At 51.8% G+C, this 24,916-nt stretch overlaps 1 protein-coding gene across 3 annotated transcripts; it reads right to left on the bottom strand.

Annotated features, from left to right (window-relative positions):
- Positions 1–761: 761 nt before the first annotated feature.
- LOC136014142 (disintegrin and metalloproteinase domain-containing protein 20-like) lies at positions 762–24,916 on the bottom strand. Of its 3 annotated transcripts, XM_065678965.1 has the most exons (23): positions 24,882–24,916; positions 24,271–24,353; positions 23,559–23,653; positions 23,259–23,323; positions 23,099–23,177; positions 22,248–22,324; positions 21,072–21,267; positions 20,427–20,549; positions 19,008–19,082; positions 18,581–18,652; positions 17,446–17,615; positions 16,479–16,554; positions 15,530–15,684; positions 14,501–14,669; positions 13,775–13,867; positions 12,437–12,629; positions 11,283–11,388; positions 9,869–10,052; positions 8,633–8,710; positions 7,154–7,265; positions 5,044–5,149; positions 2,959–3,028; positions 762–1,117 (listed from the first exon to the last, which is right to left on the bottom strand). In XM_065678965.1, exons 2-23 carry the CDS (start codon positions 24,338–24,340, stop codon positions 1,091–1,093), a joined length of 2,391 nt encoding a protein of 796 aa, XP_065535037.1. In that variant the 5' UTR covers positions 24,341–24,353; positions 24,882–24,916; the 3' UTR covers positions 762–1,090. The 3 variants fall into 3 exon arrangements, with proteins under 3 accessions (XP_065535037.1, XP_065535036.1, XP_065535038.1); XM_065678964.1 differs by lacking the exon at positions 24,882–24,916 and having other exon boundaries at positions 24,271–24,421; XM_065678966.1 differs by lacking the exons at positions 20,427–20,549; positions 24,882–24,916 and having other exon boundaries at positions 24,271–24,421.

Raw genomic sequence — 24,916 nt, 5'->3', positions numbered from 1 at the left:
AGGGCTGTCAGTGCAGGAGTGAGTGAGAGATCAAGGGCAAAAGCAGGCACAGAGGCAGAAGTGTTCAGTGTTGAAAGCCAGGTTGGACAGAGCCTTGGGTGACGTGGTCTACTGTGAGGTGTCCCTGCCCATGGAAAGGGTTTGGAACTGGATGATATTAAGGTCCTTTCCAACCCAAACCAGTCTGGGATTTATGGTCCTATGGAGTGCTGGGAAAACAAGGGTGGAAAGAGGGAAGTCAGACCCCTTCTTTCACCCCCTCTCCAGGTTTCCTGCAGCCCCTTCAAGCACTGGAGCTGCTCTAAGGTCTCCCCTTCATGCAACAGAGGGGCAGGATCCCCTCTCTGTGCTGCTGCTCACGCTCTGGGGGTGCACCCAGCACACACGGGGGGGTTCTGGGCTCAAGTGCACATTGAAGCCGGGTCATGGGGAGCTGCTCCTCACCCAGCACCCCAAGCCCTACTCCTCAGGCTCCATCCCATCTCCCCCAGCCTGTGCTTGTGCTGGGAATGCCCCAGCCCAGGGGCAGGACCTTGCCCTTGGCCTGGTTGAGCTCCATGAGTTTCACATGGTCGCACCTCCAGCGTGCCCTGGTCCATGTGGATTCCATCCCTTCCCTGCAGTGTGTCACTGCACCACACAGCTCGGTGTCATCAGCAAACATGCTGAGGGTGCTGGATCCCACTGTCCATGTCTTCAAGCAGGATCAGTCCCAACACCAACCCCTTGTTGAGATGCCTACTGCCATGTGCCTATGGAGTCTGTAGGGCCCATGATGACCAGGAATGCTGGTACAGTAAAATTCCTAGGAAGCAGAGCTGGAAGCCTTTGGAGGAGCGTGGAGTCCAGCTGCCTCCTGAAAACAAGCTTTTTATTGTATAGAGAAACAAGAACAAACCCTGTTTAATGCCTCAAAGGTAACTTTGCTGTTTACAGCTGAACAACTCCCAACTAACGGGTCGGACTTGGGGAGAACAAAGCTGTCCTGCAGCTCCTCAGAGGCAGCAATGCGCGAGGCTGCTCTCGGAGCTGGGGCCCGCTCTGGCAGCCCTCAGGGGCCTCGTGTCCTGCAGAGAGGCTCAGCTCTGGCTCAGAACTCATCCTCTGCTAGGTCATCCTGGAGGAAGGAAAGGTCAGGGTTAGTGCAGCACTTTCTGAGTGAACGGAGCTTATTTTGGTCCAGTGGTGATGATTAATTCCCCATCCCTGGCAGTGTTCAAGGCCAGGTTGGACACGGGCTTGGAGCAAGCTGCTCTAATGGAAGGTGTTCCTGCCCGTGGCAGGGGTTGGGACTGGATGAGCTTTGAGGTCCCTTCCAACCCAAACCACACCATGATTCAATTTCTGGGTGTATCACCTGCAAATGTAACCAGGGCATCTCCTCTCTTTGCTCCTCTTTCCTGGACAACTTTCTAACCCCTGCCCTGGTGTCAGTGCTTCCCTCCTATTCTTAATTATGTTATCTCTCTCCAGTGGCTTTTCTCATGATGTCAAAATTGGACTGAAATGCTTCAATTGCATCACCTGAATGGAATGAATTTTCCTGCATTTTACCAACTCTCATTCCTGGTCTCCAGTGGTGTTCAGAGACCACACATGACGTGTTAAGACAACATCTAATACAAAGATGTCAGACTTATCATACCAAGACTACTTCTGCTCTCCTCTTACTCATGTTGTGGGTTATGCTAATGCTCTGTTGAAGATTAGATTGCTCCTGTGATCTCTCCATGTGACTAATCTCCTTTGCATTATGTTCAGTGCTTGATTTCATCAGCACCTCGTGACAATGACAGATGTATTTAGCTAACTATTGATAGATAAAAGTAACTTCCCCATCTCTCTTTTTAGGTTCACTTGTTCAAAAGCCTTCTCCTGGGGGCTGGCAGTGTTCAAGCCCAGGTTGGATGGGGCTTGGAGCAAGCTGCTCCAGTAGAAGGTATCCCTGCTTATGGCAGGGGGTTGGAACTGGATGAGCTTCAAGGTCCCTTCAGCCCAAACCAGGCTGGGATTCTATGATTCTAGGAGATGTGGCAGATCTCCTCAGTGCTGTATATAAAGAAACAGCATTATTTTTACATCTTTCTAGCCAAAATCTCTTGTTTCAGTTTAGTCTCACCAGTTTTTGTTCTGCCCATGGTCAACCTAAAAGACAAGGTCTCACATGTTGCCTTGAATGGATTTGGGGGTTATTATCCTGTATCTCCTCAATCACCTCTCCAAGTCACGTAACCCATGTTTCCAGTTTGTCCTCGAAGGCCATGAGTTTCCCACCCCATGGCAATTCTCTGGGCCTCCTGGATGGATGATCCCTGCCCATGATATGAGGTGAGACACCAGCTGCTCTTCTTCCTTGCTCTCTTTTCTCTGTTCTGGTTCCTGAGCTGTTTTCTGCTTTTCTAACTAGAAGCAGCAGGATTTTATTTATTTATATTTCTTTTCCAAGGAGCTTTTCCTTGGAAAACTTAATCTGATCAAACTGCATCAGCTTTAGATTAGCCACGTTCCTGGAGGAATGAGCTGCCTCTCCAAACAGCAGCAGCACAGCAGGAAAGTCCCATGGCCAGGACCAAAGCAGAGGCTTGAACTTGACCGTCCCTGCCAGGACGCTGAGGTTTGTAGCCTCATAGAGATCATTTTGGGAGAGATCTCCTATTTGTCCCAATCTAGACAGAATTCCTGCTTTTGCTTGTGTTTCCTTCAGCTGTGCCACCATGAAGCTGTCAATGAAAGCACTTCCGTTTGTAGGAACATGCTGCTTTTTACCCTAAACTGTCTTTTGTCATGAACCCAACCTGTTTGCTGCAGGGCTGCTGCACCCTTTGGCTGTGTCCTCACTGGCAGCTTCCACCTTGCACTGAAAACAACTGGGGGAGCAGAATTACTGTGAAAGGAGAAGGAAGTTTGGAAGGTACCATGAAGTTAAAGCCCTTTGAGAATGTGGATTTTAGCACTTACATCTTTCAGAGAAGAAGAACGACTCTTATTCCATCCTTTGTCGTTTCTTCTAAGTAGCCACCTACGATACCTATAATATCAAGTGCGCAGTGAACATGGACTTTGGACAGTGGTTTCATGCAGCATCAGCTGCTTTTGTTGATGGACAAATACCTTATGAGGAATACTGGGTGGGGTTTCCTTGTTCTCTGGCACTGGGATGTAAAATGACAAGGAAATAGAGCTGTGGGATAAGTTAAATCCTGTTTCTTAACTGGTTACACATAAGGTTAAATCCTGATCCGAGATTAGACCCACAGGTCACTGTGGTAAGGGGAAAACATTAATTGTATCTGCTCTGGAGACTATAACATAGGGTAGAGTTACCTAAACTGGGAGTACAGGAGGTAGCTGAGTACCAACACAAGCTTGCTGCACACAGTAGAACAAATCTCCATGTGGATTTTTCCTGCTTCCTGGCAGGATAAATGAGCCCAACAAATCTGAAGCCCGTGGATGTGCAGAGATCACGGGGTGGGGGGGGAATGCGATAGCTCATTTTCTGGTTTGGGATTGTGAATGAGCTTGTGATGACACTGAACTGTTGGTGCAGTGACACACGGGAGAGAATGGATGGATCCACATAGACCTGGACACGCTGCAGAGGTGGGACCGTGTGAACCTCATGGAGCTCAATCAGGCCAAGGGCAAGGTCCTGCCCCTGGGCTGGGGCAATCCCAGCACAAACCCAGGCTGGGGGCGATGGGATGGAGCAGCCTGAGGAAAAGGACCTGGGGTGTTGGGTGAGGAGCAGCTCCCCATGACCCAGCTCCAGTGTGCGCTTGAGCCCAGAACCCCTCTGTGTGCTGGGCTGCACCCCCAGAGCTTCCAGCTCAGGGAGGGGATCCTGCCTCTCTGCTCTGCTGCTGTGAGACCCGGCTTGCAGCACTGTGTGCAGTTCTGGGGTCCTCAACATAAGGACAGGGAACTTCTGGAGCAAGTCCAGAGGAGGCCACGAGGATGCTCAGGGGCTGGAGCAGCTCCTGTATGGAGTCAGGCTGAGAACATTGGGGCTGTTGAGCCTGGAGCAGAGAAGGCTGCATGGAGACCTCAGAGCAGCTTCCAGTGTCTGAAGGGGGCTACAAGGATGCTGGGGAGGGACTCTTCATCAGGGACTGCAGTGATAGGACAAGGGGTGATGGGTTCAGACTGGAACAGGGGCAGTTCAGGTTGGATCTAAGGCAGAAGCTCTTCCCTGTGAGGGTGCTGAGGCGCTGGCACAGGGTGCCCAGAGAAGCTGTGGCTGCCCCATCCCTGGCAGTGCTCAAGGCCAGGTTGGACACAGGGGCTTGGAGCAAGCTGCTCCAGTGGAAGGGGTCCCTGCTCGTGGCAGGGGTTGGAGCTGGAGGAGCTTTAAGGTCCCTTCCAACACAAACCAGTCTGGGATTCCATGATTTTCCCTCTCTGCAGTTACATTCCCATGTTCTTTCAGTTAAGCTTATAAACCAATTTGACCTGGGAAAAATGTGCAGAGCAGTAAGAGGATAAGAGTGTTTATCCTCCACAAACTGTTGTAAAATATTTCCTGTTTTTTCCACTGTTATAAAATCTTTTTCTTTTGTTTTTCTAACTTTTATTTGCATTTTTCAGTGAACTAAAAAAAAAGGAAAATCAAAGGAAAAATCTGGAAAATGGGATTGAATATCGCAAAAGAATTAGAAAGAAGAGCCTTTTAGAAAAAGCTGAACTTTAGGACAAAGTATCCTGAAATTGGACAATTTTAGTTTCAAAATCTCCATGGAAAACCTCCCAGAAATGCCAGGAAGGATTGAAAACTCTTCAAGCTGGAGCTGCCCTTTTGGGATGAGGGGCAGCGAGCTGTGACAGAGCTCTCCTCACGGATCAGAGCCCATTTGCTTGCATTACCTTGCAAGTTCTCTCTGATGCCAGAGGAACCTGGTTCACACAAAGGGTGGTCAGCATTGCACGGGGAGCACCCAACATAAAGGCTGTCCATGGAAGGGGATGCTGAGAACCTTGGTGAGAAGAGGTGGGATGTGCCTCAGTTTTACCTGGTGATGTGGAGCTCAGTGGCGATGGACTCACCTTCGGAGGCAGCGAACAAAGGCAGCCCTCTTGTGCAGCAGGAAGGCCAGGATGAAGAAAAGCATCAGTCTAGCCATTTTGACAATGTTCCTTGCAGATGTGAATGCTTGGGATGGAAGAAAGAAAGAAAGACCATGATGCTCATGATGCTATGTGCACACTGGGCATCCCTGGCACAGCAGAGCTCTGCTGGGAACAGCACTTGTCATGGATGTTCAGATAGTTGTGAGTGCACACCCACGGCCCAGCAGACACTCACTTGGAAGTGGTGATTCCCCACTGTTGGACACTGTTAAGATTGGGCTGCACAGGGCGGTGGGACATTGAGCCTAGGTCATGCTGTGCCTGGACAGTTTGGAGCAGGTGATCCTTGAGGTCTCCTCCAACCTCATGCTCTATGATTCTATGATTGTCTCTAACTTCTGCTCTCAATCTGGGTCTCCAGATGACCTCCAGCACTCCCTGTTTGTTAGCTACCACTGTTCTTATCCTTCTGAGAAGCAATAAAAAGCCTTGAGGTGTAGAGACTGAAGTAATGTTGCGTAGATCTGGAACCAGCAAGTGTTTGGGACTGCATAAAAGGAGTTTGTGGACATAATGAATGGGCAGGAAGGTTTCCCATGTGGTTCCTGATAAGGACACACAGATGAAGGATGTAGGGTGCCCAGAGAAGCTGTGGCTGCCCCATCCCTCGCAGTGCTCAAGGCCAGATTGGACACAGGGGCTTGGAGCAAGCTGCTCCAGTGGAAGGGGTCCCTGCCCGTGGCAGGGGTTGGAACTGGATGAGCTTTAATGTCTTTCCAGTCCAAACCAGGTTGGGATTCTATGAAGTATACAGCACTGAAGGAAAAGGTAATGTGAGCTGAACATCTCCTTCAGCTAATGGCTGATGCTTCACTGTGTCATTAGTGTATGAATAAGTCATGTAATCACAGAGTGGTTTGGGTTGAAGGGACCTTAAATCTCATCCAGTTCCACCCCCTTGCCACGGGCAGGGACACCTTCCACTAGAGCAGCTTGCTCCAAGCCCCATTTAACCCTACTTTGAGTATCTGAGAGGTCAATACCACAATGGGTTGATACTTGAGGAACAGCTTATTTGGCAAATCAACTGTTACCTGCTCAATAGAGTGTTTCTGCCATGCCAGTTACTGCCTGAGCAATGTGGCATTGGCCTGGTCAGATGAAGAGCAGAAAGACCCAATAGTCCTTCAGCAGCAGAAGTGATGAGCAGAGAGGGTTGGGAAGAGCTTGAAGATGCTGCTGGGTCTGTGGACTGCGGAGTGAGTGCGTGGTACAGGAGCATGTGTGTTTGCCTCCTGCCCCCTCGGGAGTGGAGCTCTGCCGGGTGCCTGTGCTGAGAGGAGAGGAAGGCTCTCCTAGGAGCATGACACCCTCATAAAGCATCTTCCTGAAGTGTGTGCTGGCTGCTGGGCCTCTGGGCTTCATGGAATCGATCTGCAGCTTGTGTGGGTGCACTGGGAGCAGTCTGGAGAGCTGGGAAAGGCGAGTGAGTGCAGCTGGAGTGATGGAGAAGAGGTGAGGAGAAGGAAGGAAGAGAAGGGAACAGAAAGAGGAGAGGGAAGGAGGGGAGAGGAGAGAAGGGAAGAGAAGGGAACAGAAAGAGGAGAGGGAAGGAGAGGAGAGGAGAAGAGAGGAGAGGAGAGGAGAGGAGAGGAGAGGAGAAGAGAGAGGAGAGAAGGGAAGAGAAGGGAACAGAAAGAGGAGAGGGAAGGAGGGGAGAGGAGAGAAGGGAAGAGAAGGGAGAGGAGGGTAGGGATATGATGGGAAGGGAAGAGAAGGGAGAGGAGGGAAGGGAAAGGAAGAGTAAGGCAAAGGTAAGGTAAGGTAATGTAAGGTAAAGGTAAGGTAAGAGAATGGTAAGGTAAGGTAAGGTAAGGTAAGGTGAGGTAAGGTAAAGAAAGGAGAGGAGAGAAAATAATCCAACGTGGCTACATAGCAAGAGGCAAAGAGATGCCCGAACAAAGTCTGAAGTGATCTTTAAGTATAGAATCAGAGACTCAAGTAGGTTGGAAAAGACCTGTAAGATCATCGTCAAGCTAAGACGGGCAGTGTGACATGCAGGGAGGTCCCAGCGCATGGTGCTTACGGTGCAGAGGAGGGGGTGGCCCACTGTCAATGCTGCCTCCGGCCCCTTCCAGCTGGCAGTCCGGAGGGGCCCATCCGAAATCACAGTGACAGTTGTCATTGTTGTTGCACACCTGAAAGAAAGCACATGCTTTAGGGCATGAAACCCAAAGACATCATAGGTGGCCCTGCCTGTCTCTAGGGATAGGCTGTGAGCACAGCAGAGCCGGGCTGGGTGAGATCTGTGTCCTGGGATGCATTTGTTACTCTGCTTTAGCTCCACTGTGGCAATGTTCATCCTGTTTTGGGCAGAGGTGATGGACTGGGGGCCCTGGTCCCAGGCTGTTGGGGGCTGTGGGCTTGTACCCATCATTAGGTGTCTGCTGCACCCATGAAGTGAGGGCACTGCAAGTCCCTGATCCATCACTGAGGATCCAACAAGAAGTGCTACAAAGACAGCAAGGAGATGACAGAGTAGAGAATGAGTAAGTTGGTGTTTCCTTTCAAGTCAGGACCGTGACTGCCTTGGTTGTGTATTCATTTGTCTGTCCAGGCCGGGTTACTCAGCTCCTGAGTTTCTCAGTGCTCACTCATGGTCTGTAACAGTAGAACCTCTCATGGGGTGCAGCAAGTTGTTCCCTATGGCTGCCTGCCAGGAGGATGGAGCCAGGAGGGGCTGGGCTCTGCTCCCAAGGAACAAGGGATGGGACAAGAGGAACCGGCCTCAAGCTGCCCCAGGGCAGGTTTAGATGGAGCTGAGGAACAATTCCTGCCCCAGAGGGTGCTCAGGCATTGGAACAGGCTGCCCAGGGCAGGGCTGCAGGCACCGGCCCTGCAAGGGTTCACAGCCCGTGGAGACGAGGCCTCAGTGCCATGGGGCAGGGGTGGCCTTGGCAGTGCTGGGAGCAGTTGGACTGGAGGAGCTGAAAGGGCTTTTCCAACCTGGCTGATGCTGTGAATCTAAGAACATGGTGGGATGACCCTGGCTGGACAGGGGCAGGAATTGTAATGGGAGGCTGGAAAGGGGCAGCTCCTGGAAGTGATGCCATAAAGATACCCACGTATGCAACAATTCTGCCAGCATTAATGTCCCAAATGTAGGTCGTCCGTAAGATGAAGTGCAGCCAGTGTGGTACAAAATGGGCCATCTCTGTGCTATTTGTAAGGAAAGTGGATTTCTAGACCTGAACATGTGTTTTTTTAGATGCTCTCTGCAGTTCCACCCATGTTACATTCCGTAGCACTGACGGGTGCAGTGAAGGATGAAACGTTGTGATGTGGAAGTTGCTTTTCACGTTATTTAAGGGAACAAAGAAGTAAAAGGGTAAAAGGAACCAAGAGAAGAGTTTTGGGTGGTCAGAGCTCAGTCACGGGTGAAACCCAAATGAATGTCTGTGTTGCTGAACCAGGAATGATTCTGGACTTCTAATAATGCTTTTGAGAGGCCAATTGACACTTCTTGCTTTTATAGTCAAAGACCACTCCGAGGTGTTCTACGTACCCCTCTGCCATAGCATTTGGTGTCCCCGCAGTCATTGTTGAGGAAAGCTGCACCAACACACGTCCTGTTCATGCAGATCTGCAGGAAGAGGTAGGTTGGGATTAGTGGGATGATAAAAGGACAGATGAAAGCAGTGAGAAACAGCAGGCCAGGTCCTTTTGGGCAGTCCTTTTGTGTCGTTCCAGACTTTTCTTTCTCTAAACAAGCATTAGGGAAGCATAAAATGAAGCTCTGGGGTTCCAGAGTCAAGGTAAAGCAAAGGAAAGACAGAACAAACCCACTGAGGGTGACAAAATGCACAGCAACCACTTGTACCAAAGGAACTGAGTAGCTAGGAGCTGAACATAATTGAAGGTAGGGCCAGTGCTAGTAGGAAGGAGTGTATGTGCCTGTTCTGTTCATCCCCTTCCCTAGGTAACTGCCTGAGGCTGGTGGAGGGTTCGAGATGGATGGGCTCTTGGGCACAACCATCCTGATCTTTGGATAGAGATCAACACATTTCCCCCAGCTCCCAGCACTTTGTGGCTCTGGTCTTGTCCTGTCCATGATGTGAACCAGACCTTGGAACTCCACTGAATAACTTGGAGCATCTTCCAAATGTAGCAGGCACAAACTCATCTCTGTACAGAAGAACGAAGGAGATGCATTGTCTACTTTTTGCCTTGCAAATGAGTTCTTTTTGTAATGACCCTTTGCCTTTGGTGATGTGAAACCCACGTCTACTGAAAGGACAACGCTACCAAAGCCAGCCCTCAGGAGCTCCTTCCCTTTTGGAGGAACTCAGCACCTCTGTTTTCCTCCGGAGTACTTTCTCTGCCATGTAATAGCAGGAAACTCATCCTTTAGTGTGTCACCAGCTCGACAGGAGTTTGGTTTTCTATGTGGGCCAAAGGGAAGGAGTGAGTCCTGTTCTTGGAACAATACTTTGAATTCTTTTGTATGTGCAACAGATAAATTTTGGCTTTGGTAATAACCCAAAAGAAGAACAAAATGCATTTCTTTTCCCTTCTAATGGGGAAAAAAATACCAATTATTGTATTTTTTCATTCAACCTGAGGGAAAAAACCCACAAAGCCAATACAAGACAGGTTTTTTTCAGCTGCCAAAGGAGGCTTTAACAGAAGGCATGGTGGGGTTTGGATCGGAGACCAAGAACATCTCCTTTAGGACCAAAATCCTCCAATTTCATCTCCATTCCTGCACTATCCATGCGTCCTGCTAGTGTTCACAGGGTACCTTGTTCCTGCCACACGATGTCCCGTCTTTCACTGCCCCCTCGTCGGGAGTGTCTGGATCCAGATGGAAGTCGAGTCCCCAGCAGAGCACGTTGTCGATGGCGGTCTGCACCACGGTCTCACCATCCTCCCTGACTGGTACCCTCTTGATGTTAACACACTGCACCCTTCCACACAGCACGTTCCTGGGGCAGACAGATGGCTCTAAGGGTTTGTAGGGACACCTGGGATGTGGTGATCCGTGGTGCTGGTGCACACCCTGGTGTCAGGTTAACCCGCTCCAGCTCATACATTGGAGCAACCCTGGGCATAGTCAGAGGTTCCAGATGTGCAGGGACAATCCTGTTGGACATTTTGCATCCAAACACCCCTTTTCTGAGGTTAGGACACTTGAACAGCATCCACACTGACTCTTTTAAGCCAGTTGGTGTTGGTGCCTTGGGCACATAGAATCATAGAATAGTTCGGGTTGGAAAGGACCTCAAGATCATCCAGTTCCAACCCCCCTGCCATGGACAGGGACACCTCACACTAAACCATCCCACCCAAGGCTTCATCCAACCTGGCCTTGAGCACTGCCAGGGATGGAGCACTCACAACCTCCCTGGGCAACCCATTCCAGTGCCTTAGCACCCTAACAGGAAAGAATTTCCTCCTTAGATCCAATCTAAACTTCCCCTGTTTCAGTCTGAACCCATCACCCCTTGTCCTGTCACTGCAGTCCCTGATGAAGAGTCCCTCCCCAGCATCCCTATAGGCCCCCTTCAGACACTGGAAGCTGCTCTGAGGTCCCCACGCAGCCTGCTCTTCTCCAGGCTGACCAGCCCCAACTTCCCCAGCCTGTCTTCATACGGGAGCTGCTCCAGCCCCTGCTCATCCTCGTGGCCTCCTCTGGACTTGTTCCAACAGTTCCATGTCCTTTTTATGTTGAGGACACCAGAACTAGAACAGACATCAGTGCAGCCCTTTGGTGTATCGTTCCAGAAGCTGCCGAGATGCTTCCATTTGTCATTTTGAGTCTCAATTTCATGTGTTTCCCCCATTTTATATACTCTGAGACTTGCTGAACCTGATGGAGTCCAACAAGGACAAGTCTAAGGTCCTACCCCTGGGAAACCTAATCCTGGAGTGCAGCCCAGGCTGGGATCTGCCCGTATGGAGCAGCTCTGAGAAAGGGCCCTGGGAGACCCCAGCTCCATAGGAGTGAGCAGTGAGCAGCTGAGCCAAGAAACCCAGCAGGGTGCTGGGGAGCATCCCCACAGGGATGAAGGTGCCATTGTCCCACTGTGCTCGGCGCTGGGCAGGGCACCCCTGGAACATGGGGTCAGGTTGGGTCCTGCTGCACAGCAAAGCTATGGATGGAAACAAGTTACTCCTGCGGAGATTCCCACTGGACACCGGTATCCAGGACTTACTCTTCCAGGCATTTCGTGAAGTGTGTCCCGTTCCAGCCGCAGTTCCCACACCGGTCACCTCGGACATTCACCTCCAGGAAGCAGCTCAATGGAGCACGTTGGGCGGCTGTGAAGCAAAAGGAGATGTTCATGGAGGGACAGGGACTATCGCATCCCTTTATCCCTCTGGATCATTTCTGTGATTGCGTATGACCCGCCATGGTTTCTGTTCTGGTCCTTTTCTGGACCAGAATAGTCAATGTAAGAATGAAGGGACTAAATGAAGAGGTTTGCCACCAACACATTGACCAATGGTCACAAAGGACCATGGTCATTTATATAGAAGGATATGGAGCATAAATTGGATTCAAAACCTTAAATCTTTTCCAATCCTATTTTTCTTTGTAAGTCTTTAACTGGTTGCGTGGCACAGGTCAATATGTGACACAGGTCACTATATCTCCCACTGACCATGAAACCAGGATCACCACCATTATATTCCATGTCAGGAACACTTAATTCCTGTTAGAGGTCAGAACCAGCTCAAAAATGTGGGTTTCAATAAGGCAGAACCATTTCTAGCCCAGGGGACTCCAGTTTTGTCAGAACATCTTCATGTCCATGGGGTACCAGAGGATGGAGGGAGAACATGGAGAGCCTGAGGTCAGTGCAGGGCTCCCAGGTGCTCGAGCATCTCAAATGTTCTCCAAGTAAACCCCATTGCCCAGCTGTCCTGCAGAGATCGCTGCTGGGGAGCTTTACATGGTGATAGCACCATGTAAAGGCTGGTGTGGCAAAGCCTTTGGGTCCCATGTTGAAATGAGGACAAAAATGTTCTGCCTTATCAGTATCCTTGTCTTCCCCAGCAATGCCTTCCATGAGAAATGCTACCGGCTTCATTTGCAGGGATTCTCCAAAGTGCTCGTAAATGGGGTAAGGTCACAGAGGAACCTGGTTTTACTTACTGAAGGCTTTTGTATGCTCATATTCTTCCTTATGAGGGCGGTGAGACATTGGAACAGAGAAGCTGTGGCTGCCCCATCCCTGGCAGGGCTCAAGGCCAGGTTGGACACAGGGGCTTGGAGCAAGCTGCTCCAGTGGAAGGGGTTGGGGCTGGATGAGCTTGAGGGTCCCTTCCAACCCAACCCTTTCCATGATTCCATGAGCTATCTTGCCTTTGCCAAATAAAGCTTTGCACTGTGCCTCGTGGCTGTGGCAGCTCCCTTCATAGCAGTGGTCATTGTCTCCACATACGGTTCCATCTTGCTTGAAGGCGTCCAAGGGGCAGACCGCTGAGGAGCCGTTGCAGTACTCGGGGAGGTCACAGATGTTGGCCTCTCCTCTGCAGATTTTTCCTGCTGGATGAAACTGTAAAGAAAAGCCCCCAAAAGAGCTTTGGGGGATTCATTTTGCACAGGATCCGTCCCAATTTACCGACACCCCTGGGGCAAGGGCTTAGGAAATGTCCCAAAGGGGTAACATGAAGAAAAGCAACTTGCATTTGCGATGAGTGAGACAGAATAAGGACTGGAGGACTGAAGTCCTTGCTGCCCTATGGAAATGGAGCCCTTGCACATGGAGATTGCTCATATTCCAGCAGAGAAACTGGAATTCTTGGTTCATTGAGTCCACAAACACCACGTTCCTGGATTTCCCTAAGACCTCAACATCGGCAGGAATAGAAAGGAGGTTTTAGAACCTCCTTCCTTTCAGCCGCACTTGTGATTGCTGGACGTTAGGTCTGTGGCACCAATGCTTGTGTTGGGTTAGTAAGTTCTGGCCTCACCCTCTCTCTTTGCTGCTGCTGCTGCTGGCTTTGGTGTGACCCAATCTGGTGCTTCTAAGCTCTTTGTTTCCTGCCTAAGCATGAGCAGTCTCCAGTCAGCTTGATACAGCCCCAGGTCCTGCCTTAACCAGTGTCCCAATCCTCATTGAAGGCATTAGAGAGCAACCTATGAGGTGTTCCTTTGGTTGAGTTTGGGATGTAGGAGGAGAACAGGATGACTGCGAAGGGTTTATTTCCTAAGGAAGTCAATGTAACCGTTGCGTCTTGTTCTTGAGGTCTAATATTGCTTGTGAGGGGAGAAAGGCTTCTTAGCAGGGGCTGTTGTGACAGAACAAGGGGTTATGGTTGTAAACTGAAAGAGGGAGATTCAGGCTGGATGTGAGAAAGAAATCCTTTACAATGAGGGTGGTGAAACCCTGGCACAGGTTGTCCAGAGAGGTGGTGGATGCCCCATCCCTGGAGACGTTCAGGGCCATTGGATGTGGCTCTGGGCACCCTGATCCAGTAGAAGATGTCCCTGCTCGCTGCAGGGGGTTGGACTGGAAGAGCTTTGAAGGTCTCTTCCAACCCAAACCATTCCATGATGATTCTATGATATATTCAAGGCAGATAGAGTGAGAAATAGAGGAAATAGGTGTTAGAGCACCTCAGAGCTGTGAAACCCAATTCCATCAATGCTTTCCTATCCCTTACAAAGCCAAGAGCAGTTGTTGCAGTTGAAACTTACCTGACAATGGTGACAGCATTCACCTCTGTAGCAAGAAGCCCGCGGCACGAGCATGCAGTTGGAGGGCGAGCAGCATCCTTCATGGAGGCATTCCTGGAAGGACACAATGCCGCATCGTCTCAGTATGAGGGTTTCTTATCTGCATCATTTTCTCTGGCTTAAGAGACACAGAATTAAAGGAAATGAAGGGGAAAATGGTGTTTTCTGCTGCTCCACAAGCTCTGGACCTTCTGGAGTTGAGGGAGATGCATCTTATGGAGATGCTTTTAAAGCAATTCACATTTCCCTCTAAACATGAGTGCTTCCACCTCATCTCATCTGTGGTGGGATTTAGGTTCTGGTATAGTTCCTTATGGCAGGTGATCCTCTTTACCAACATGGTGCAGGATGTTCAACCCAAGCCTGGATCTAACACACACAGAGATCGCTCTGTGGGGAAATGTCAGTGCAAAGGCTGGCGTTTGACAGCAGCTTCGTACAAATAATGATCCCACAAAGGGCAAACAGGAGTTTCCATTGGAAAACTCCGACCTTCCGAAGTGTCACAACCTGGAGTTAGAGCTGAGGAGGTACCAATGTGCAAGTGCTTCTGAAAAGCAGACTTCAGGGTAAATAAAGAACAGAAATAGCAACATGAACGTGAGCAGAGGCAGGAGGAGAACCCCTGCCCATGCGGATGAGGTATGGAGGGGTCTCTGAACACCTCGACTGCAGGGAATTGCGCACCTCATCGCTGCCACAGTCGCACTCCTCCCCTTTCTCTAAGATGCCGTTGCCGCAGTGTTCAAGGAGAACTGGTTTCAAGGGAGGGATGTTGAGGAGACAGGGTTTATTTCTCCTTCTTACTTCATTGTAATACTGCTCTGAGCTGCAGTTGCTGAATGCCAAGCAAGTTCTGTAAGGGAAACCATTAATACATGTAACCACAGCATCTCCATGATGAATTGGTGGAGTTAAAGAACAAGTAGATTAACTGGAAAAGAGGGATATGGACAATGAGAGAGGGAATAAGCCTTTTTTGTCTCCCTTTTTCATGTGTAAATCATGGAATCGTGGAATGGTTTGGGATAAAGGGACCTTAAAGCTCCTCCAGCTCCACCCCCTGCCCCAGGCAGGGACCCCTTCCACTGGAGCAGCTTGCTCCAAGCCCCTGTGTCCAACCTGGCCTTGAGCACTGCCAGGGATGGGGCATCCATAAATGAATGTGGGCATGGGAGCTACTGTAGGCAAATTGGAAAGAACTCAACTCCAAGGCTGGATCAGATGATCCTTGAGGTCCCTTCCAACCTGGTGTTCTATGCTGCCACTGAACATGGTGAATCATTGAATTTAGGAATTCAGGAGGAACTATGGGCTAAAGTGGGAGGTTTCGAAACCTCTACATTTAATGAGTAGGTTCGGATAACAGGGTTCCTGTTGGAATGGATGGCAGCAAAAGCTGAAGGATCGGAGCCATGAAACACAGTGCTCTGTCTTGCTGAGGTTTTCACCCAAGTCTTTGTGTGCTTGGTGCTCAGTCCCCTTGAGGAGGTGACTTCCATGTGGATGGGATAGGAGGACCATCATAGGAGGAGCTGGCAGTGTGCAGGCCAGGTTGGACGGAGTCTTGGGTGACACAGTTCAGAGTGTGGTGTCCGTGCCCATAGCAGGGGTTGGAGCTGGATGAGCTTCAAGGTCCCTTCCAACCCAAACTGTTCCAGGATTCTATGAGATATCTTGCCTGTGCCCAATGAAGCTGTGCATCGTGGCACTTACCCCGGGCTCGATCTCATGATGCATCCTCTTTGGGTGCAGTTGCAGCCGCAGTGTTTGCTTTTAAACTCTTTCGAGTCGTCATGGGCAAAGCCCAGACTGTGCCCGATCTGGTGGGCGAGCGTCATCACCTCATTGACGGTGTCATTGCCAGGGAACTGCAGGTGGGAAGAGAAACCAGAGCCACGTTTTCCCATGTCAGTGTATGGTGATGTGGGGACCTTCAGGGCCAGATCTGTCCCCCTGCACTGGGCACTGGTGAGGCCGCCCCTCGGATCCTGGGCTCAGCTCTGGGCCCCTCACTGCAAGAGAGACATTGAGGGGCTGGAGCGGGGCCAGAGAAGGGAATGGAGCTGGGGCAGGGCCTGGAGGCCAAGTGTGATGGGGAACGGCTGAGGGACCTGGGGGGTTCAGATGGAGAAGAGAAGGCTCAGGGGGGACCTGATGGCTCCCTCCAAGTGCCTGCCAGGAGGATGGAGCCAGGAGGGGCTGGGCTCTGCTCCCAAGGAACAAGGGATGGGACAAGAGGAAGCGGCCTCAAGCTGCCCCAGGGCAGGTTTAGATGGAGCTGAGGAACAATTCCTGCCCCAGAGGGTGCTCAGGCATTGGAACAGGCTGCCCAGGGCAGGGCTGCAGGCACCGGCCCTGCAAGGGTTCACAGCCCGTGGAGACGAGGCCTCAGTGCCATGGGGCAGGGGTGGCCTTGGCAGTGCTGGGAACGGTTGCACTGGATAAGCAGGTCTTTGTCATCCAGTTTTGCCTGGATGGACAGGTCTTTTCCAACCTGGTTGATTCTATGATTCTAAGTCCAGCATCACCTCCTTTAGATGCAGTTTTGGTGTTAGCTCGTAGTGGGTGAAAGCCTGAGCCCAGGGATTAACTCCAAGGTTTCACTGTCGATATAGGTTTATTTGCCTTTCAGACAGCGCAAACCCATAAGATCTCCCCTTACCGAAACAACACCCACGGAATTCGGCTTGCACATTGTCCCCTTCCAGGCAAATCCCCGTTCCTTGTAGTTCTGGCCACTGCAGTGGGAAGATTTAAACGTTAAAGAAATACAGAACAGCTTTGTCTCGATAATGGGATGCATCACCTGAATTACAGGTGGAAAATGATGCTTGGGGTGACAAAAAGCTGCTTCTTACAGAAAAGCCCAGCATCACTCATTCTCTATGACACCCCCCTATGGGGTGGTACCCGCAGATGCTGGGGGGGATATTAAGGAGGCAGAACCATGGTTTATAAACTCATTGGCTTCCCCCCTATTTGAAGAGTGCCTTATTTCAATAAAATATAATTATTCAGAATGATTTGTGAAAGATTGGCAATAAAATACATTGAATTTGAAAAAGAGAAATAGTCGGTACTTTTATATATCTATGTTTGACTCTCCAGAAGGTTTCTTCCCCCCAAAATCAAGGAAAAAGGAACAGACAGAACAGACACAAGGTGCTTGGTCTGAGCAAGCAAAAGAGTGAAATAAGTGCTATTAAACGTCCTCGTCCTAGCGGAGAGGTTTGAGTTGTAAACGGTGCAACAATGAGTTATTACGGCTCAGAAACGAGTGGCTTGTGTATGTGAAAATGAGTAAGAAGTTAAAGTGAGATGAGAATAATTCAGTTGCTGTCAAGTGGATCAGAGTTGGAAATGAGCCGAGCGCTGTGTGTGCGTGGGGGGGAACTGTAACAGAGGACAGTGAAAGGGGAGAGTGAATTCTTGTAGCAATTTGCATGACAAAACCCTGCTGATTAGTACATGAGGCGAAGCTGTTGTGTTCTTTTCCACCAGATACCACCAGCACAAAAGACTTATCAGCAGACAGGTGTCAAAAGGAGAAGAGATGGAAATGCTCTTGCTTTCTGCACATCTCCCCATGGCCGCTCTGTGAGAGGGGTGATAAAAGGCACATCTCTTACAGCAGGAACTGGAGGTTGTCGTAATTGATGCGACCGGCAGCTTCCTTCTGGGACCATGTGGAAAAGGACCTGAGCGTCCGGGCCAGGCTGCGGGATGTGGCCACTTGGTCCGACCCCATCCACATCTCCACGGCGCTGATGACGATGCGGAGCTTCATGCGCTTGTAAACCTGGGGAGAGCAAGAGTTGGCAGGGCTGAAAGAGCTGGGGATGCCCAGCCTGGGGAGAGAAGGCTCCTGAAGGGGAGACCTCAGAGCAGCTCCAGTGCCTAAAGGGGCTGCAGGGAACCTGGAGAGGGGCTTTGGACAAGGGCCTCTAGGGCCAGGCCAAGGGGAATGGCTTGAACCTGCCCGAGGGGAGACTGAGCTGAGCTCTTAGGCAGAAGCTCTTCCCTTAGGCTCTTCTTAGGCGCTGGCCCAGGGTGCCCAGAGAAGCTGTGGCTGCCCCATCCCTGGCAGTGCTCAAGGCCAGGTTGGACACAGGGGCTTGGAGCAAGCTGCTCCAGTGGAAGGGGTCCCTGCCCGTGTGCTGTTTTGGAGGACTCAGAGCAAGGAGGAGGTGAAGAGATGGGAGATGGCACTGAGCTACCAGTAACCTTTCAGTATCAATAATGTGTATTCCCAATCAAGTGGTTTAAAGGGGTGATTTCAAAGTGATCTTTAAAGTGACTTCACTCCTGTCTGAAACAATGTTTTAACATTGAGGTGGGTTTTACAGTGTTGTGGAACACAGATTGAATCATGGAATCCAGCAGGTTGGAAAAGCCCTTTCAGCTCCTCCAGTCCAACCGTTCCCAGCACTGCCAAGGCCACCCCTGCCCCATGGCACTGAGGCCTCGTCTCCACGGGCTGTGAACCCTTGCAGGGCCGGTGCCTGCAGCCCTGCCCTGGGCAGCCTGTTCCAATGCCTGAGCACCCTCTGGGGCAGGAATTGTTCCTCAGCTCCATCTAAACCTGCCCTGGGGCAGCTTGAGGCCGCTTCCTCTTGTCCCATCCCTTGTTCCTTGGGAGCAGAGCCCAGCCCCTCCTGGCTCCATCCTCCTGGCAGGCACTTGTAGGGAGAATCCCTCCTCTCTTTCCCAGGGTAGTTTGCCAATGGAGCAGTGACTGTATTTAACCACGTCATTAGAACTCACTGTGTTCAGGATGTTGCTGATGGAAATGAACATGTGAAGCATCAGGGTTTCATTCTTCTTCTTAATTTTAAACTGAAACAGGAGAAGGGGTAATGGGTTAAGACTGAAACAGGGGAAGTTTAGATTGGATCTAAGGAGGAAATTCTTTCCTGTTAGGGTGCTGAGGCACTGGAATGGGTTGCCCAGGGAGGTTGTGAGTGCTCCATCCCTGGCAGTGTTCAAGGCCAGGTTGGATGAGGCCTTGGGTGGGATGGTTTAGTGTGAGGTGTCCCTGCCTATGGCAGGGGGGTTGGAACTGGATGATCTTGAGGTCCTTTCCAACCCGAACCATTCTGTGGTTCTATGGTTCTATGAAGAGGCTGCGTTCCGATGCTGGACACCAGGGTCTGCCTGCAGCAGAACCGCACGCTCTATTCCTCCTGCTTACCAGCTCCTTGTTAGTGATCAGAGCCAGCTCCAAGTATCTTGCAGGCACGGACACCGGCTTGAGCCCACCAGCCTCCTGCAAGAGACCAAATGTGGTTATTGAGGAGCTTGGAAAGCTCCCACCTCATTGCACAGAACCAAAGAGGCATCGCTCAGGCTAATCCAGCCTTTCCCTTTGGGACAAGAGCACGGAGCAGTTACACGTTAGAGAAGGACTGAGTGCAATGTGTAACTGGGGCGCGAGCAGAGAGATGCAGAGACAGAGCAAGGCTGTAGGTGGGGGGGGTCTTGGTAGCAGGGGGATTCCCTGGCCTTGCTCAAGTCAAATCAGCTCCCTACAAGGGTTCAGGCCACTTCTGAATCCTTATCCAGCTGCAGTTGGCTAATGGGTAACCTGCGGGGTTGTTCCTGGTCTCTGAGCATGGTATTGCCCCATGACAACATTATCCCGTCTCTGATGGAGGGGGCGGACAGTGGCCCACTGAGAGCACTCAGAATCAGCAGGTTTGGTCAAATAACAAGGGGAAAAAGGAGCTGACCCTGTGCAAGCCTTGGTGGCAGCTTTGGCACTGGCTGGGATGGGAGTGAGGAAGGCACCTCCTGAGTAATTCCAAGGAGTTTTCACGGTAGAAGAGAGGAGGAGGAGTTGCTGTCTCTCAACGAGACAGCTCCCTAACTGCTTTGGCTGCTGCAGAAGCATGCATGGCTAACTAAATGCTGTCGCTCCAGTCATTGTAAGCACAGGGCCTGACGGCTCTTCCCTGGTGAACAAGTACCACTTTAGTATTGTTACTGTTCTAACTCATCCTCTTTCCCTGATGGCTTCTCACTAAACCCAGTGCAGTTGTAGCGATGTAGAAAGCCGGCTTTCCTCCATGGGAGCTGATCAGTAATCCTTTCATCTCAGCGCTTCCTGTTCCTATCAGGAGGCAGCATCCCCCAATGTCACTCTATTTCTTGCACCGAGTGCAAGCACAAGGCGCTGGCACAGGCCAGGCTGTCACTATGAATAATCCATGCTCGTAGGTACAGAAATAACACAGTATCTCAGGTCTCTGGAAAGCAGGAGCAGCGGTGACAAAGTCCTCCCCAGCTCAAACAGCATTCACCAATCTGAGCAAATAACCTGGTTTTGTATCCAAAGGGAAACAGATCAGGGATATCCAACATCAAACGATGCCAGAACGAACTGAATTCATTGCAAGCGTGGCAAGTGTGTTTCTGAAGAGCAGCGAAGCAGCAGATGGGTGAATTTGGACATCACTAAAGCTCTTTTTGGGTGTGATTTAAGCAAATTGGGGCAGTAGAGTTTAGATTTAGTTGCTAGAAGGTGAGTACTAGAGCCACAGACAGGGTGGTTGTTGGCTCTTTATTGCTGAGATGTGAGGATGGGTTAAATGAAGTCCCAAAGGAGTCAGACCTGGAGAAGAAGCTGCTCAACGTCTACCCCAGCAGCCTGTGGGTAATGCAGTGTGCCGGCCGGTCTGGGGACAGCTCCATCAGAGAGGGGCAATGAATCGTGATGAGACTGGAAAGAATTCTCCTGCTCAGTGAGGGAAAAGAAGAGCAGACAAATACAGTGTAGGAGCAGGAACTGTGTCAGTTCAGCCTGGAGAAGAGAAGGCTCCTGAAGGGGAGACCTGAGAGCAGCTCCAGTGCCTAAAGGGGCTGCAGGAAAGCTGGAGAGGGGCTTGGGACAAGGGCCTGTAGGGCCAGGCCAAGGGGAATGGCTTGAACCTGCCCGAGGGGAGACTGAGCTGAGCTCTTAGGCAGAAGCTCTTCCCTGTGAGGGTGCTGAGGCGCTGGCACAGGGTGCCCAGAGAAGCTGTGGCTGCCCCATCCCTGGCAGTGCTCAAGGCCAGGTTGGACACAGGGGCTTGGAGCGAGCTGCTCCAGTGGAAGGGGTCCCTGCCCGGGGCAGGGGTTGAGGCTGGAGAAGCTTTAAGGTCCTTCCAACCCAACCCATTCCGTGATGCTGTGGTTGGATCACTCCCAGCGTTTAACAGAACGGGTTCATACACACAGGAACGTGCAGTATGAACACAAGCGGCCCATGGGTCCTTACCTCAATAGTGTGGATTTTACGACTCCCGTTGGCGAGCTCCCCATCCGTGGGCAGATGATCCTGGTGCTCTCCAGGCACTTGGCACAGCCGGCGCGAGCCGCCTTCCAACGCCCTTCGGAAAATGAGGTGCTGGAAGGTTGTGGAGTTCTTCAGGGGCTCGATCTCGTATCTCAGGTCTCCCATCTGCAGAACTCCACTGTGGGTTTGCAAGCAGAGGGCTCAGTGAGAGAAGCGGACCCCAGAACCCACCCTGATGTTCGGGGCTATTGGGTATCAGCCCCTGTTTTATGTTGGTTTCCTTTTGAAAGAGGGGTACGGGAGGGTTTAGCTCTTCCTTATCGCTGCTCCTATGGGCAGGGATCCCATGAGCATAAACAAGGAGCTCACCTAAAAGATGTTTGATGGGACAAAAGGGTCATGGCCGAGGTTTAGGGTGCAGAAGAGCCTTGAGAGGGCAATCGTGCAGCTTTGGGGGAGAAGAAAGAAGCTGCTGCTGAATGCGATGTATTAAATGAGAGTGGGAAGGCAATAAAAGCTCTTCCAAGGAGAATCCATCTCTAAGACACGTTTACCCTCACACGGGCAGTGTTATAGACTGCATCTCCTAATATGTGCATCCTAAAACCTGACTTAATTTGGACACCTTTTGGGCTGCATGTTTGAGGAAGAAGGTGCAGGTAGATCTGTCACGTCTCAGACTCACGCCTAGTCTCAGAAGAGAAGCTCATTGGGTCTTAATTTTGCCAGGTTTTGAGTTATATAGCCCTAAAATGTTCCTAATCACTGGGGTGTGCATCCCAATAGGAAAATGTGGCCTCATCAAACACTGAGCTGGAATCCCAGAAAGTTTTGCCAAGGAAATTGTGCCTTAAAATCCCTATGGAGATAGTGTAAAATCTGTAATGATAAAAGATGTCTCAGCTCTGTTTGAAGAGCTGAATGCCTGTAGTGAGATGCACCGTGAAGGAATGAGGGCTCCTGCTTTAAAAGGACATGTAAATCCCTATCCCAGTTAACCACGTGCTTCTGGGCAGCTTGGTCGGGTTGAAGATGTCCCTGCTCATCGCACGGGGTTGGACGAGATGAGCTTTGAAGGTCCCTTCCAACCCAACCCGTTCCATGGTTCTATGCTTCATTTGGTGCTGACCCCATGTTCTCCCTTGGGAAGAGCCCTACCTCATCCCAAAGCACGTGCTGAGCGAGACGATGGAGCCCGGGAAGCCTTCCACAATCCCCTCATAGTAGCAGTCATCCTGCAAGGTGCAAACGTGGCTTCAGGCTGTGGGACAACCTCCTGTGCCCTGGTCCAAAAAGCCCCTACAGCAGTAAAGGGACACAACCCCCTGCCCACATCCATCCTTGACCTCTTCGAAGGGGTTGTGCATGTGCACAAGAGTGAAGGCACGGAAGGGAAAAGGCAGGATCCTGAGAGCTCATCATTTGGGCTCAGACTGAAACAGGGGAAGTTCAGGTTGGAGATAAGGCAGAAGCACTTCCCTGTGAGGGTGCTGAGGCGCTGGCACAGGGTGCCCAGAGAAGCTGTGGCTGCCCCATCCCTGGCAGTGCTCAAGGCCAGGTTGGACACAGGGGCTTGGAGCAAGCTGCTCCAGTGGAAGGGGTCCCTGCCCGGGGCAGGGGTTGGGGCTGGAGGAGCTTTAAGCTCCCTTCATCCCAACCCATTCTGTGTTCCTATGATTCCATGCAATCATTGCATCATGATGATTTTTTGGGGATTATTTTGTGATTTCTCACACAACGGAGATGGACTTTCGATGGGCTGAAAGTACTTTAAAATCTTTCATAATCTGACAGGGAAATCAATGTGCTGATGGCTCTGAAATGGTTCTTCCCATTTTTTTATCAGTCTCTTTACCATTTCCTTCCTTTTTTTTAAACAAACAGTGTAAAAATAACCTATGTTTTTACAAACAGAAAGCCACCCCTTGCTTAGACCCACGAGTATATTGGAATGAGCTGAGGAGGGTCATTTAGTCCTGGCTTTTGATGCAACCCTGACCTAAACTTACCTGAATATATGGAAACTCAGTGAGCAGGTCTCCCTCCTCACTGTACTTGAACACTGGGATATCCCTGACTAACAGATTCCTGGAAAGCAAAGCAGAAACATTCCCTGTCACGGCCCCAGGCAGAAAACAACAGAGGAAGGAAGCTGGGGAAGAGCCTTACTTGGCCTGTCTCAGATGGACGATGTGGTGGTTTCCTTCTGCTGTTATCAGATAGGACCTGTGCCCCTGGAATGGCCAAAGCACCCATTAATGCCGGGTATGCACCCAGTGGAAGGGGTCCCTGCCCATGGCAGGGGGTTGGAACTGGATGAGCTTTAAGGTCCCTTCCAACCCAAACCATTCCATGATGTTGGTTGGGAAGCTGGAGCCGTCTCCTCGCCCTGTGCTCCCTTTGGCACCCACCCACAGCCCGTATGGATGCATTCCATGCTCTAGAGCCCCGGTTGGAAAAGCCAACGACCTCTGGGGATGCCCCGTCCTTCGCCTCCAGCCGCCGGGGCACCGTGACCTCGGAGTAGACGATTCTCGCTGCTCCAGCGGGACGTGAGCCTGGCTCTGCATGGAGGGAGGAAGGGCGTCAATCGCAGCGGCGGCAGGAGGACGGGTTTGGGGGAAAACACCGAAAGATTGGGTCTGTTCAGCGCTGCGCGCCCGTCTGTCCTCGGTGCGGGGTGCAGGGGGTGCCTGCGCAGGTCTTTGCTGTCACCGCTGGCTCCTAATGGAGCTTGGGATGCAAACCCATCAGAGAGACCCAGCAGCTCCAGAGAACGCGTTATGAAAGGGGGGGGAATGAGATGAGTTCTGTGGTCACAGGGTGCTGAGCCCTCTGCTCACCGCCCTGCAGGCTTGCTCCCATCCTGCATCCCCTGCCCGTGTCCCCCCCCTTCATCTCTGCCCTTGTATCCTCATCCTCCACCCCTATCCCCAGGATGCATCCACCGGCCCGGCCAAGGCCGCCATGTCCGCAGCCTGCAGCCCTTATCCCACATCCCGATGCCTGTGTCCCCACATCCCAGGGGTGTCCCCCCAAGTGCCTCCCCACGGGTACCCCCCATCCCAGCGCCTGCTGTCCTCTGCGGCCCCACATCCCCTGTGCGTGTCCCCAGGGGTGCCCCCATCCCTGCTCATTCCCCGCTGTTCATTCCACGCACATCCCGCCCGCCGCCCCTTACCTGCGCAGAGCAGCAGGGCCAGCGCCATCACCCACGCTCCTCCCGAGGCTCCGCAGAGCCCCGGCCGCATCCCTGAGCCTGCCCTGTGGGGATGCTCCATCGTCCTCATCCCACCCCGGGCCTCGTCCGCCTCTTCCATCCCCGCCGCCATAGCTGGGCCCTGCTCCCTGTGCCCCTCACCGGCCCCCCCAGCTCCCCTCAGCCCCCCCATTCCCCGGCCGCTGCTCTCACCCGCATCCAGCCCCTCTCCTGCTCCTCGCCCTGTCCCTGGGGTCCTCCCTGCGCCGTCCTCCCCACAGCCCCTCGCCCCCCGGCCCTGTGCCGCCATCTTCCACCCGCCCCCGGCCTCCATCTGCCGCCTCCGGGCTCCCCAGTCCGCTCCTGCCTGCGCTAATCCCATCCCCTGGCATTCCCGGGCATCCCACAGCGCCCCGTCCGCAGCTCCCATCCCATCCCATCCCATCCCATCCCATCCCATCCCATCCCATCCCATCCCATCCCATCCCGTCCCCATTCCCCATCCCTCCTCCAAGCGCCGCCTCCGCCCATCCTGACACCAGTGCCGCAGGCACCCTGCCAGCTGCCACCAGTGCCCCTCCGCCTGCACCCACCTCGTACCTCCCGCCCTGCCCTCTCCTCTCCTCTC

Source organism: Lathamus discolor, chromosome 4 (genome assembly GCF_037157495.1).
Source record: "Lathamus discolor isolate bLatDis1 chromosome 4, bLatDis1.hap1, whole genome shotgun sequence".
Taxonomy (NCBI): Eukaryota; Metazoa; Chordata; class Aves; order Psittaciformes; family Psittacidae; genus Lathamus; species Lathamus discolor.
Note: the sequence above shows the minus strand (reverse complement) of the source record. Positions and strands in the feature narration are given on the sequence as shown.

What these genes read in the sequence shown, in the direction of transcription:
- LOC136014142 (XM_065678964.1), bottom strand. Translation starts at nt 24,421, where the DNA reads ATGGCGGCGGGGATGGAAGAGGCGGACGAGGCCCGGGGTGGGATGAGG. An exon ending in AGGACGGGGCATCCCCAGAG is followed by an intron (nt 23,324 to 23,558) that starts GTCGTTGGCTTT and finishes TGGCCATTCCAG; the next exon opens with GGGCACAGGTCCTATCTGAT. An exon ending in GTCCATCTGAGACAGGCCAA is followed by an intron (nt 23,178 to 23,258) that starts GTAAGGCTCTTC and finishes TTTGCTTTCCAG; the next exon opens with GAATCTGTTAGTCAGGGATA.